Source organism: Melanostigma gelatinosum (assembly GCF_949748355.1).
Source record: "Melanostigma gelatinosum genome assembly, chromosome: 1".
NCBI lineage: Eukaryota > Metazoa > Chordata > Actinopteri > Perciformes > Zoarcidae > Melanostigma > Melanostigma gelatinosum.
The window spans coordinates 29273624-29289267 of record NC_136634.1 but is presented as its reverse complement, the minus strand read 5'-3'; the positions used below and the strand labels follow the sequence as shown (position 1 = coordinate 29289267).

The window sequence follows — 15644 nt, the reverse complement described above, 5'->3', positions numbered from 1 at the left end:
ACCGGAGGGCTGGCAGCTTGACGGCGAGAGTAGTCCGTGTCACACAAGGAGGGCAGAGCGCCGGAGTGTAATCCGTAAACACAAGGAGGGCAGAGGACGCCACGGGGTTTCAGCGGGTGAAAGACGGTACGACCTGACCACCCCAGACTGCAGGACCAGAGCTTATGTAGTGACAGGGGACTCATTAGTGGGCCCTGAGTCTGGTGTGTCAGGCTGCAGGAGGTGATCGGCTGGAGTGTCCTCAGCTGTGCACAATCAAGGGTGTGGCCATGGGAGGCGTCTGGAGGCAGAGGACAAACACAGAGCACATGGCACACAATAACAAACGGGGGAATGACAGAACACATGAGGAGAGGAGATCAGGGGAAACAGAGGTAACACCGAACAGGTCAGACAGGGATCCTGACATCCTGTTACTCAGAGCACGCTGTAGTACGAACGTACTTAGCATGACCCAGTCCATTGTAGTTAACTCTTGATTACAATGCTCATTTTCAGCCTGATGAAGGTTAAATATTAACCGAAACGTCGCTTTATTTAATTTTTTTATTTGTTTATTCGTGTTTAACTTGAACCAGCGAGAATAAAAGGTAAAACGCAAGGCTTCTGCAACTTTTTCCTCGCGAAGTCTCCCGCCGGGGGCCATCATGGCTGGCAGGGACACACACAGACGTGAACGAAATACGGACCGGTATGGAGATGAACGCAGCAGAGGCCGCAGAACACGCTACCACAGCCCAGAACACCACGGCAGACCTGGCTCCCCCCGAAGAGGTAGGGTCCACTCGGACAACCGTAGGCTCAATGAGTATTCCGAAGGAAACATTACCGGATACGAGCACAGTGGACAGGGCAGCTGGAGCGGAGCGCGGCGCACTGATTCAACTCATAGACACCGCGTTCCGTCACCACGTTACCGCCGGTCGTACGCCTCGGTCACTAGAACTGGGCGCAGACCTGATGAAGGCGGCCCTGTTAGACGTCATGGTTCTCCTCGACGGGCACACGGAAGTGGGTCTCGGTCCAGGCGCCACGGACGCGCGGAGCGCACCTGGACACAGCGCGCCACGGACAGAGATGACGCACCCCCACGGCGTACGGAGCCATTCCGACACCGTGACCACTCCAACCACCACCGGACCAGCCCGGTAAGAAGAACAGAAAGAGACTATTACAGCCGGAGAGGCCATGTTTCCGGCTCGCGCCGCGGCTCGCAGGAGCGAGTTCGCGGAGCGCGCGCTCCTATCGTGAGGAGCGCGTGCGTGTCGACCACGGACCGGGGAGGGCCACAACAACACGCACAGAGCAGGACTACACGATGGCGGGCGCAGAACGACGCGGCAACGCTACCGCAGCCGCGAACAACGGGATGACAGCGGACCCAGGTCGGACGACCCGGACTTTGCTTTGAAGTGCCGCAATCTATTCAAGGTGATAAAGACATTACATCATTTTCTAAATGTCACAAATGAAAAACCTCCTTTGACTATAGAAAAAATGACTGAACATCTGACCACAGCAATCAAACCTGCAATCCCAAATCCCAACGTTTTAAAGACAATTGAAGGCAACGCCAAGAATTGGGCCAAAAAACACTTTACACTCAACACTCAAAGAGCATTACGAGAAGACAGTGGAAGTTGAACTGGAGGCACTCTCGAAGCTCAGAGTAAAAGAATGGGGAGCTCCTTTTCAAATAGCCTCAAATTGGGCTAGAAAGAGCCTGGGAAAGAGATTAGCTGGTGACACACTAGAAAATGCAAAGCAGGTGATCACAGACACATTGAGGCAGCTCACGGAAGAGGAGTGCGATGATTCCTCCAGCATCACAGATCTGGAGTCAGCAGATGAATCACCAACACCGAGGGACAGGTCTCCTACGCCCGCAGCACAGGGGGCGACGGCAACAGGTGAGGCAGATCAGAGTGCACCCAGCACCCCCATCTTGTCCCAGTCCCAGATAGAGGACCTCCTCCCTCCACCACGAGGGAATGAGGACACGCCTGCCATCGCTGGGGCCACGCCCACTAACCCTCAACATCCTTCCCCACGTCCACAGAGGATGCAGGACCGAACTGCCAGCCGCCGTTACACGGGAGGCTCCTTCTCTCTCGTGCCGAGAAAAGCAACAGGACCCAACCCTCTGACCCGCCCCAGAGTGGCCCCTCCCAGGACACAAAGTCCTGACAGCCAAGATGCGCTGTCCACCACCAGCTCCCCTGAGGAACTCTCCCAGGAGGAGCTCACAGCTCCTGGGGACCGAAATTCGGACAACACATCCCACACAAGCGGGAATATGGGCCCAGTGTCACTCACCCCTCGTGGGGGGAACAGACTCCAGACTGCAGTACAGACCCTACTGGGCCGCACACCTGGGGACGTCACCACGCCACAGGGACCCGGACCCTGTCATCCCACCAGACACCATCCAGAAAGACACACGATTGGATCCTCTACATTAAAGAAATATGTATCATAATTGGCGACTCGAATGTTAACAGATTTCCCGCCTATAACGTCACAGGACTGCAGGTCGACGGCTTCCCGGGAGCCAACCTCAGACATGCTGAAGACATTCTGGAAAACACCAGGACCACAGGACCAGTGGAGAAAATCATCCTCGCCTTCGGCCTGAACAACAGAGTTCAGAAATCCAAAGAGACTGCAGTCAAACAGCTGCAGAGAACATTGAGAATGTGTAAGCTCAAGTTTCCTCTTGCACAGGTACTGGTCCCACAAATCAACTTCTCCCCCGGCCTCCCTCTGCAGGAAAAACGGTCAACAGAACAACATCCCAACAGTGCAGGAGGAGGTATTCAGGACGGACCACAACCACATCCATTGGACACCTCGAACAGCAAAGGTCATCTTTAATCACTGGTGTAGTCATCTTGGTTTAAACTAGAGGTCCCCACTAACCTACCTGCTAAGGAGGGGGACAAAACAGTTATCAATTTGGCCACAAATTTCAGATGCACCGCCAACCAACTTTCTCTCCTTAATAAAGGATTGAGTTTTATTCCCACTAAAGGCACTAATGAGGACATCAAATTACAAGCTAGATTTGACTTACAACAGTATCACAGGAGACTGAAATTAGCAGCCTATTACGAGGACTCACCTGAAACAACCGGATTAAGATTCATTCGTAAATCTAACTGGTCTCCCCCACAATCAGTAATCCCCCAAGAGATAGCTAAAATGATCAGGGCGGACACAAAGTACTTCCAAGAGTACTTCACTAATCACCAGACACCTCCAAATTTGACCCCTCAAGAATATCTTGCCCTATTGGAATTAACAAAAAACTAAAGATTAGTCATTAAACCAGCGGATAAAGGCAGCTCAATTGTAATTATGGACAGAGAACAGTACTTATGGGAGGGGTACAGACAATTGAACGATCCTAAATATTATGTCAAATTAGACAAACCTATCTATTTGGAAACAATACCTATGGTGAACAAAATCCTAAATTCTCTCTGTGTAAAGGGTTTCATGAATAAAAAACAAAAGCATTATCTGATGGGGGACAATGAACCCAGAGCCAGGATATTTTACATGCTGCCAAAAATCCACAAGGATGCTGCAAAGTGGAGCATACCACACATCATTCCTCCGGGGAGACCTATAGTCTCAGACTGCAATAGTGAGACATATTATACAGCAGAGTACTTGGACTATTTTCTTAATCCACTCTCAATTATACATCCAAGCTACATCAAAGATATGTATCACTTTGTAAACCTGGTGAAAGAACTAACTATTCCAGAAGATGCTATTCTATTTACCATCGACATCGACAGCTTGTACACAAATATAGATATTAAGGAGGGCATGTTGTGGAATATTTCTATGAAAAGTCGGGAGAAGAGTGTCAAAGTGTTATCAAATCAATGTCAAATGAAACAGAGTCTGGATGAACGATCAAGGTTGTAATAGTCAATTTATTTGCTTGCAAGCAAAGAGAACACTGTCCCACAGACATATCACGTCATCTGCAGGAGGTGCTCTGAATAACACAGTCAGATGCATGTCTTGCAAGCAAAGAGAGCACAGTCTCACAGATACATCACCGTCATCTGCAAGAGGTGCTCTGAATAACACAGTCAGATGCATGTCTTGCAAGCAAAGAGAGCACAGTCTCACAGATACATCACCGTCATCTGTAAGAGGTGCTCTGACAACATAGTCAGATACATGGACATTTATACTGCTTCCTTTGATTGGGTCACTGTGACCTCATCAAAGAGTTCAGTCACAAGAAATACAGAGTCTGAATAAGCCTGTTTTACCATCACACATCACATATACATACAGAGGGTCATGCTCTTCAGCTGATGCGCATCAGGAAGTACCGTAATCTAGACCTCTGTGTGTCGCCGTCTTTGAAGACAGAAACAATGCACAGGAAAACAGATAACATAACAGATAACAAATAACAAGACACCTGGATGCAAAACTGATAGAATCATCTACTCAAATAGGTTTTGTGCCTGCACTTTTAAAAACTTATATTCTTCTATCCTAAAGCATAAGACGATGACATATTTTCCCATAACAGGCATGCAAGCCATAAAAAATATCTTTCAAAAAAATCCCAACAAGCACAGACCAGACAAGGAGCTATTGCAACTCCTAGAAATTTATCTCATGAGAAACGACTTTGTTTTCAATCAAGATATCTTTTTGCAGATCAAGGGAACAGCTATGGGTAAGAAATTCGCTCCAGCATACGCAAACATCTTCATGGCAGAGTGGGAAGAATCAGCCCTCAAGGCCTGCACACTGAGACCACTGCATTACTACAGGTTTCTAGACGACATCTGGGGAATATGGCAACATTCCAGAGAAGAATTTGACACATTTCTCAATACTCTACATAATCACAGAGAATCTATAAAAATTAAATCCACACATAGCCTCACAACAGTTGATTTTTTGGACACAACCACCTATAAAGGAGACAAATTCAAAGAAAAAAACACACTGGACGTTAAGGTCTTCTTTAAAGAAACACACACATGCTCTACTTTTCAAGACCAGTTTCCACCCCAAACATATGTTGGGAACGTAAAGGAGCGTGTTTGGGTTATCAGCATTTAAGAAACTGAATTCTTGACATCAATAGAATTATTGATGTATGTAACAATTATTAATGATTATTAATAAAAACGGGGCACCACCCTGCGAACAGGGACCAATAACCAAACGATAAAACTAAGTCTCATAATTAGTAGTCACTCATAATGTCAATAGTCTGCGTATGACTATACATTCAGTGACAGTGAAGGTTTTAAGTTCGAGCACAGGCTACTACATACAGTCTTATCAAATACATATGCACAAGTAATCACAGACGACTGCTCCTTAAAGTATAACAGAGTTTATTAAATCAAAATAATAAATGATCAGATCAATTAATATTGCAACCAACAAACGTTATCATACAATTTTATATGCCTAAACTAAAGAATGAATAAAATGGATGAGGGTGTATGTCTGTGTGTGTGTGTGTGTGTGTGTGTGTATGTGTGTGTGGGTGGGTCTGTGGGTGAACAGGAAGGAGAGTCTTACAGCTACCGCTAAAAACTACAAAGATGGCGGCGTCGAGTGACGCGGGCCAAAAGGGGAGGGGCCTTAAGATACTACAGCTAAACTAGCTAAACTACCACCAGATGGCGGAGTCGAGTGACTCGGACAAAATGGCGGTGAGACTGCTGTATGTAATCACGTGTGCCGATGCAGCACGTGTGTTGTGAGGCGATCGTTTCAACGGGGTTTCCCCAGGGGCAGAGATAAGAAAGAGAGAGCAAAGGCGGGGGTCATGAATCAAGCTTCTGCGGGCGGTCCGCGTTGCAGTGAGAATGGGGATCGCTGGCGTATCGTACACAACGTGCCGTTGTCGGTAGAACTGCCAGCAGTTATGTACGATTGCCGAGATTCCACACTTCACTCACAGAGATGATTTAATGAGGAGAGAATAATACACGAAGTGTAGTAAAACAAATGAAAAGAAATCAAATAAATCCCAAGCAAACAGTCATAGTTAATACACGAATACAGCGGAGCTTCTCTGCTCCGTAAAGAGTTGCGTAATATCACGCGACAGTAACTTAAACACAGAAAAACACGGGAATATCAACATATAAATGAATGACCTGAATTAAACTTATGTTAATTTAAGTTAAGCTATGCCCAGATGCCATGAATCTTACTTGTCGATGCTTCGTTGCAACGTTGAAGTGTTCGTGGCAAAGCGGTCCTTTTTCTCGGCAGGAAGGGGGGGGGGGGCTGCTTGCAGCGCGGCTGGTAGCGGGCGCTGTGTGTCGCACGGCTTTTGCTGGTGCGGCTTCGGTCCGTCGTGGCGTGAGCTCGTCCTGGAGCGAAACGAGCAGACGTGAACTATCCTCGCTGCAGGGAGGACAGTTTAACTTCGGCTGAGACGACGTGGTCCGTAGGTCTCCCGGTAATCATCGGTCAGGAGAGGATTAGACGTCTTCCTGCCGGAGTGTGCGCAAAAAGAAAAAGAAGGAAAAGCAGAGAACGGATCGCTGAAGCGGATTCGTTATCGCGGGCTGTTTCGTCCAGCGAAATGGCTCGTGACCTGTCAGGGTTTGAGTAGGGGAGAAGGGCCGTTGCGTCCTCGTGGCCTCCGTCGTGCTGGAGGGGGGAGGAGAGGCCGATGTATCTTCATGCGTCCAGGACGACGGTCCGGGTGAAGAGCGGTTGCGTGCTCCCTAACTCAACCGAGGTCGAAGGGAAAAAGCATGGAGGTCTGATCTACAGACAGTTTTATAGAACAGTGGCTGAACCACAGGGGGTCCCGGAGCCCCTTGGCTCTCGGCCAATGAGACTGCAGCGGTGCACCCAGGTGACTTCAGGAACCATAGTTTTTTTGGGGGGGGGGGGGATTCACACCCAAGTGTGAAATTCCACCCAGAGGAGCTGGCTCTCATCAAACTACAGGTCAGGATGAGACCTTTGCTTGAAAAAGTTAAGGCCTGATTCTCTTTGTCCACAGCACATATTGAAGCCATTTGGTCAGACCCCAACACTAATATAATGAATGTTACAAACATGTTATATACCCAATTAAAGAAGAGATTCTGGGCAACAATATCCTTTAAGTCATTTTACACACTCACGATTCTACACAACTAATATAATCAACTAGAAGATGTACCACAATGTTGTAGGTGCGTGGAAACAAACAAGGAGGCATTTCTGCATTTTACTACTGTATTTTATTTCTTACACTGTTCTTAATTGCTGTTAAATCTCCTTTTCTTTTGCCTTATGTTTTGATGCTTTTAATGGTTTTAAAAAGGACTGCACAATATATCGCCATTTCCTCCGGGACCGAGTTCGTGCAAGGCGTACACTATAAAACGCAGATCGGCAGAGATCTTTTCCAGACGTGGTTTGTGTGTTAGTAATTGCAGAATTGCGGCAGTGTATGGTTGATTGCGTGCAGCGCAATGTCTCAAGGAGACATCGATTCATATTTAGAAAGTGCACAATATGTCGGCATTTCCTCCGGGACCGAGTTCGTGCAAGGCGTACACTATAAAACGCAGATCGGCAGAGATCTTTTCCAGACGTGGTTTGTGTGCGAGTAATTGCAGAATTGCGGCAGTGTATGGTTGATTGCGTGCAGCGCAATGTCTCAGGGAGACATCGATTCAAAAAAGCGAGTGTCTCTCCACTCCGGTTCTGCCCTTTACGCACCGGTCACATGACAGCGCATCCACTCCCAACGCCCTCACCGACAAAACCCGGGCCGGTCCTCTGCCCGAGCACAACAGTGCGCACCGCACAATAACCTCGAGCCAACATCCACAGTAAACCAACACCTGATACGCGTACCTGTTTATCTGTAAGTGGGAGCACGTGCGGCTCTAACAGTTAACCCCTTCGGGAAACGAGGGGGGTGAAGCCCTAAACATTGTTCAGTAAACAAAGAATCATTTCAAAGTGGAGTACCGTGGCCTGATTGTCCTGCTGAATCTCTAAGGAAAGAAATGTGGCGCTGCACCACTGTTTGTGCATTATGTACAGTTTTTCTTTACTTTCTATGCTGGAATACCTGGCGTCAAACCTGCTGTCTTTAAGTATGAAACATATAAACAGAAGCACATTAGGCCTACTAAATAAAAAGGAAAATGACTGAGGGATAATCTTCAAGACAGGGGTCTAGATTGAGTAAAAAAGCAGGAGCAACTTTCAGGCCCTGTCATTTCAGATGATATAATGTTTAATTAAAGCATAAATAACACACAGTAAAGCCCAAGTTTAGTTCCCAGCTTTGCACAATTGGAGGTCCAGCCTACAGAGTAAATGTATCGTTTAAAATAAATGGTTTCTATCGTTTCCATGTTTTATTTTTGCAAACTAATTCCTTGATAATACACATAAAATAAAAAAGATGTAGTGCAATCATGCAGCATCACTAAAACTAAAAGCACAAAATATATTATAATTTATCTGTTGCCTACAGCCAGAGGCCTTTGTTTCACATCATCCTTCATCTCTTTCTCGTCCCTCATTTCCTGTCAGCTCTCCACTGTACCCTCTAATAAAGCAACAAAAATACAATTGAAACAAATCCTGATCTGACCTGCAGGAGACCCACGGACTGAAAACCTGAATGTGTGCTGAACGTGCTGCATGGAGTCTGATGGCTGTAATGCAGAATAAGACTTCATGCGAAACAAGCCTTAGACGACATCATGTGTTGTTGGAGTTAAAGTAATAACTACATAGTTTACATATGTAGTCATTTGACTTCACCACATGGCTGCTACCTAAATGTGATGGACACCATTCTAAAAGAATCAATCTTCACGATGTTCCACTTCACATCATGTCTAATTGAACCACATGTGGGAAGTTTTGTTGTACTTGTTGGCTACATAAGATAATCATCTCGTCTGTATCTAAAGGTGGTACCAACAAGGCAGAGAGGGAAACACTTGAATCCTTTACCGCCATTGTGCTCAGCTTTACAGGGAGCTCGTCAGAAGTGAAACGATCTAAAACGACGCTTAAAAAATAAAATTTAAACCAATCGTGTTCCGCCCATACAGGTCAAATCAAACTCATCTTTTGACACTCACCGTCCAACCATGCAGCCTTCCTCCTCGGCTTCCCTGCTGTACTTGTGTCTGGCGGCTGGCGGTCCCAGGGCATCAGATGTGCCGAAGAACACTGCAGAGGAATACACTGCTATTCCAGATCTCCCTGCTCTGACGACTTCATATCCTGGACTGGCTGCCGTTGAAGACGGGGGAGATGAGGAAATCTGGACGCTGTGAATTCCCTCAAAAGCATCCATGTCTCTCTCAGGCTCCTCGGGAACTTGTAGACGTCTCCACTGAGGTTACAATCAGTTTGTCAAATGCTTTTAGTGGTGTTTAGTGATCCTGATATACCTGCGGGTGCCAAGCACAGACAATTCAGAAGAGAAAGAGTTTCATCCTGGAATTTGGAATCGCACGAAAACTAAAAAAGTTTCACTCAATAAACCTCACAGTCAAAGTCGTTCAGTAGCCAGTGGACGAGTCAAGACCTCTGCAGTGTTTGAATAACTTACACACGTGCCAGAGGAGCTCAGGCTCTTTTATTTGCCGGTTCTCATGCTCAAGGAATGTGTTTCTTTGTGAGATATCCAGTGTAAACATTACTTCAACTTAAGTTAGGACAGTATCATACACGAGAAGCTGCGAGAAACTTAATCCAGGATGATTTAAGGACAGCAAAAATGCACAGAACATACTCACCAAAGTGTTCAAAATTGATCTCTAGTCGTTGCAGGAGCATCACAAATCTGTCAAAACAGCTGAAATCGTGCTTTAATAATCTCAAGATTGAACTCTGTCCGCACTTCTCTCTGCTTTTTGGTCTCCTGGTTAGACAGGAAGGGTTAATCACTAACACCCTCTGGCCAGTTAGAGTACAGCTGTACACATTTCTTCCAGCAGAGAGAGAGGGGGGGGGGGGGACGACACACAGTCTCACCTGATCAAGAGGTTTCCATGAGGAAAAACCGAATGACACAAAATGAATCAATGTTCCCTGTATAGGTGTGAACTGAAATCAAGAAATGAGAATACGTTCAAACAGGTTGTGTGTTCACCAAAAGCCAGAGATAGTTAACTGGGTGTTCCACCTTGAGTAAACTGCTTTCATAGAGTTATATTTCAAAAATGTCAACACAACTACTCAGCACTCGTGCCTTTCAGCAACCAATTTGTGGCAGTGTGGGCGCTCTGCTGTCCTCAGATTTGTTCAGATTAACAGGACCTGGCCTCACAATGCAGCTTTGTTGCTGAAGCAGATTAACACATCAAGTGACCGGAGGTGTAGGAGTCCCCTGCTCTCTTTTTCTTTCCGGCTTCCTTTTTTTCCCCAACATCATTCCAACGAACGCTGCGGCTACACATCTCGGGCCACAGTGACTCCGATGGACAGACGTTTTCATGTTGCGTGGTAGGTAAAAACTTCACAGCTTTGTGTTTGAGGCCCTCACATGTTGCATTTGCCTGTTGTAGCCCCGCGAACATCTCCTCAGATGTATTGGTGTATTTCAGATCTATGAAATAAGGGAAAATATTATTTGAAATGGTTATTTAAATGTGCAGAAAAATGGAAAATCAGTATCAGTTGATTAAGAGAAACCAAACATATGGATTAAAGAGTACGTAGAGAAAATATATGTTTTTTTTTTACTTTATCATTTTAGATTTGTGACCAAACTGGCCTTATGAGATCCAGGCTGATCGCTGACGTTGAGCTGAGACGAAGCACAGAGAACACAGCCACACTGGTTTGCTTCATGTCACAACACAGTCACCCAGCAAGTTGGCCAGCAAGCAGCAATGACTGTAACGTACTCTCGCAGGGTTGCCGATGCAGGTCTGGGGACCTTCTTTCACCTGCTTCTGCGTTGGAAGGGCAGCATTTATAAACTGCTCTATAGAGAGCTCATCATCTTCACTCTTCTCTACTACTTCTTCAGCATTGTTTATAGGTACTCTCATAGCAGAACTTCAATCTTCTATATTTTTTTTTACCTAAACATCTTTGTTACGGGTCACTTAGATTTAGTTCATTGAAGAAGTGTGACCGAGGTACTAAGGAGGACATTCTGTAGTTGAAACTTCAAACTACGTAACAGAGACACGGTTTCTAAATAATAATAATTATTTCTTTGGCATTTCTGTACTGAAATTTTGTGTTACTTATCGGCCGATATATACGCCCGATATTGACGATAAGTATCGGCTAATATCAGAACCCGGACCGATTTATCCGCTCCAGTGGCAGCGTTACTTAAAGGCGCTATGTCTACGAGATTGAGAGCATTTCTGTTGCCTCTCAGCGGCTCTAAACATGGCTGAACAATGCAATGTTCTCATTTTAATTTTGAGATCCACTTCATGTTCTACACAAGAGTTTTTGAGTTTTTTATTAAATGGCTTTACTTTATTAAAACAGACAATTTTCTCATTTTGATAACATATGGAAGTCATTACAACATGCCTATGTTACAATGAGAACACATTTTTTGTTTTAATAGGATAAGTTGGTGTGTTACTTTAGCAGTAAATGTTTCTTGTTTGTGATACAACAACATACAAAAATTGATGTAATAAGAAAAGTTTTATGCAAAAACGGATTCATTTGGGATGTTGTATGTTGGACCAGAAAGTGTCACAGGGCTCACCTCCCTGTGTTTTAGTTGTAATGGGCTCAATAGATGTTTCCTTCACCAGGTTTGTGCTTACCGATGACCAGAAGAGGCTGTTTGAGAAGCTGTCGATATACTGTGACCGCTATGCAGAGCTCATCCCGGTGTCTTTTGTGCTGGGTGAGTTGAGGCTGACTGTTTCATGGATCTACATCTCAATCTAAGACCATTCTCCTGGAAACGATCACAGGAGGTTGGCATGCACTTCTGTACTTGCAATGTTCTTTTTTTTTTTGCCAGGCTTCTATGTCACCTTGGTTGTGTCCCGTTGGTGGGGCCAGTTTGAGAATGTCCCCTGGCCGGACCGCTTGGCAGCATTAGTGGGTGGTCATGTTCGGGGAACAGACGAGGCCTCCAGGCTGACCCGACGGACTCTGATGCGATACGCCAACCTCTCTGGTGTGCTCATCTACCGCTCCGTCAGCACGGCCGTCTACAAGAGGTTCCCCACCATGGAGCATGTGGTGCGGGCAGGTACAACGTGGCCACGAAACCACCAAAACTCACTGTCGCTGGTACCAGTCATAAGACAACAACATCAAAATCTGCTGAATCTGTTTGCACTATTTAAAAGAAGAAGAAAAAAGAAGAAAACTGTGTAAGGTGGTCCAGCATGGAACCGGTTGAGACTCAGTGTGTTTCCATCTGATGTGGTTGAACTATTTGTATGCTACATGCTACTGATGTAACGGCTGAGTAAAGAACTACAAACATGGAAACAAACGTCTTAAATGCTTTGTCTCTTCGTGTCATTCCTTTATTTCCATGCCGTGTTTGTGTCTCTCAGGTTTGATGACGTCCGATGAGCTGAGGCACCTGGAGGACTTGCGCTCTCCTCACAACAAGTTCTGGGTTCCCTGCATGTGGTTCGTCAGCCTGGCTCTGAGGGCTCGGATTGAGGGTCGCATCAACAACGACGTGGCTCTCACAGCCATTCTCACTGTAGGTCATCAAGTGCATCTGTCTGCAGGCCGAAAGAGTTGAACATCATCACGTTCTGAAACATTTTTTAAAATTGCTCCCCCCCCCCTCATTTGGCTGTTCTGCTTTTTTCCCTCTGTTCAGGAGTTGAACAGTTTACGGGCAAAGTGCATGAAGCTGTATGGTTACGACTGGATCAGCCTGCCTCTTGTCTACACTCAGGTTTTGTTGATATACTGTGTTGTAACTGAAATATCGTAGATGCATTTGCGATTGAACAAATTGAATGAACAGTTCTTGTGTTGTGATAAATGTGCAATGATTAGGTGTCTAAAAAGAGATAACACTGCTAATGGCGATGTAGAGCTTATATTAGGCTGCTGGTGGGCGATAGAGAATGACATTTAGTGTGTCACTCTAATCCGAATCATCGTGGACCTAAAATCATTAACTCAGTTTGTCAAATTAGAAATCTGACCAAGCAAAACACAATGAGTGCACAACAATAATGCAAAGACTTGACAAGAGACCGTTTCCTCAAAGGGAGTTGTGAAACACGCGTGACTCGTGTTTTTTAACCAGGTGGCCACAGTGGCGGTCTACAGCTTCTTCCTGGCTTGTCTGATCGGTCGTCAGTTCTTGGATCCAGCTCAAGGCTACTCCGGTCACGATCTGGACTTCTACCTGCCCGTGTTCACCCTGCTGCAGTTCTTCTTCTATGTTGGCTGGCTGAAGGTGAGGTTCAAGTCACGCTGATGCTGCACAAGAAATGCTCTTCATTTGTCCTGCCGACCTGTATTGTGGTGTCTTTCTGCTCGTGGTCTCAGGTGGCTGAGCAACTCATCAATCCTTTTGGAGAAGACGACGACGACTTTGAAACCAACTGGCTCGTCGATCGCAATTTACAGGTTTGGATTCAAACTATTTGCCACTTTCACATCAGCCGCAGACAGAGGCGGTCTTATTCTTCCTGTTTTGATTTGTCTCTCAGGTGTCCTTGCTGTCGGTGGACGAGATGTACGACAGCCTGCCGCTGGTGGAGAGGGATATGTACTGGAATGAGTGTGAACCTCAGCCTCCCTACACTGCTGCCAGCGCTGAACATCGCAAACCCTCCTTCATGGGCTCAGCCCTGGATATCAGGTTCAGTAATGTTTTTACTTTCTGGCAGACAATTCTAAATACCGAGAAATACTCTCCCAACCATATAACCACTTATTTCATCTGAACTAGTGTTCCCAAGGAGGAGATGGAGTTTCAGTCCAATCTGGAGCAAATTAAAGAACACGAGGAAGCCAACTACTCCACCCCGCTGCTCGGAGGGCTGGGTCGTGTCCTCGGTGTCCAGTCCCCTAACTTTCCTCGCTCCTCCCGCGTCTCTCTGCTGCGCCGCCGCCCTGGAGCGCCACTGAGCCGCTTCCCTCTTTACCTGCACCCAGAGGCCTCATTGACTCCACCGCAAAGCCGCCAGCCTCTGAACCACGAGCGAGATCCAGACTATGCCTTCTCCACCATGCCCCTGAATGAGAGACCGGGTTTCTACAGCTGCCCACAAACACCCATCCACTGTGTGCCCCCCGCGGTGCCTCGCCCTCGACCTGCCCGGCGAACTCAGAACGAGTGGAACCGCAGCTGCAGCTCCCTGGCTCCTCAGATGGCGGGCTCACAGCCGCTGCCCCCCGACACCCCCAACCACGTCCCCCCACCGCCGTCCTCTGCTTTCCCCTGGCTGAGTGAGGATGGCGAGGTCCAGAGTGCCCCTATGTTCTCGTTCCCAGACCCTCCGCCTGAACTCAGACCTGAACACAGACCTGAACACGGCCTGCTGTCTCGCCGCCCTCCACCACCGCGCCTTACTCTGGACACCCTCCCCTCAGCTGACAGCCAGCCCGGGCCCCCGAGTGCTCTGACTGCAGGAAGCGGAGGAGAACGGGTGTTCTCGTTCACTCCTCCTTCCCGAACAGCAGCTACAAATCCCCATAATCCCAACAGCAGCTCTGGCAGCATTAATGCAACAAGCACCAACGTGACGGGAAGTCTCTGCAACGGTACAAGTCACACTCATTTTAGTAGCCATGGGAATTTCAGCACCAACATGAGATCAAGCAACGGGGGCACCAATGGTGGGCTGAGCAACAACATGGACACCGTTTCCACTTCGGCGCCATCGCAGCAAGAAACCAATCAGCAACACTCGCCCAATGACTCAGGAATCTCATTGGCTGAAGGAGAGCTGCTGGGCGTTTTGGTGGACGGTGGCGTGAAGAAGGCGGCAGGAGGGAAGGAGCAAGAATGAGAACACAAGGTGTGACAGACCGTGGGTTTTGTATACATGTGGCATTCAAAGTATTTCACACAAACGCGCACGAATTCATGTTACATCTGAACTGTATTAGTCATCTGGAGCCCTACACACAATAGATACGTATGTGTTGCAAACACAGTAGTTAGGCTCTACTTTGTTAAACTGTTATAGAACAATTAACCTACTTGTAAGAGATTTAACCCTCAACATGTGAAGGAAAAATAAGAAACTAGTTAGGTCTGAAACTCGACAGGAAAATGTGTATATTCTAGTCTTTTCAGCATTGTTTCCATCAGTGCACTCTTTAATAAATCATATGCATTTCATGTTTAGTTAATTTTTTTAATAAAAAAAAAGTGTAGTCTTGAAATTACTTACTATTTTTATTGGATTATATAAGGAAACGATGTACACATAACAAATAGAGAACCGATGCATTTCTGCTGGAACAATATCGTTATGCATAAGCTAAATGTGGATCATATTTGAAAAATGTGAAATTCAATAGCAGAGGACTTGGACGGTGTATGGAAGAACTTTACAAAATGTGGGAGGGATTTATCATCCCTATTGAAATAGAATGCCTGTGAATAAAGACATTTTGTTTTAGTAATCTCCAAATTTAAAGGGACACAAAAAGCAGTGGGCCAAAAAAAAAGAGCCAAT

At 46.3% G+C, this 15644-nt stretch overlaps 1 protein-coding gene across 1 annotated transcript; it reads left to right on the top strand.

Annotated features, from left to right (window-relative positions):
- The first annotated feature begins 10845 nt into the window (after positions 1-10845).
- LOC306789446 (bestrophin-4-like) lies at positions 10846-15604 on the top strand. The gene is made up of 9 exons (XM_079285401.1): positions 10846-11032; positions 11778-11872; positions 11993-12226; positions 12540-12694; positions 12818-12895; positions 13256-13408; positions 13501-13581; positions 13665-13816; positions 13907-15604. Exons 1-9 carry the CDS (start codon positions 10881-10883, stop codon positions 14967-14969), a joined length of 2163 nt encoding a protein of 720 aa, XP_079141527.1. The 5' UTR covers positions 10846-10880; the 3' UTR covers positions 14970-15604.
- Positions 15605-15644: the final 40 nt, after the last annotated feature.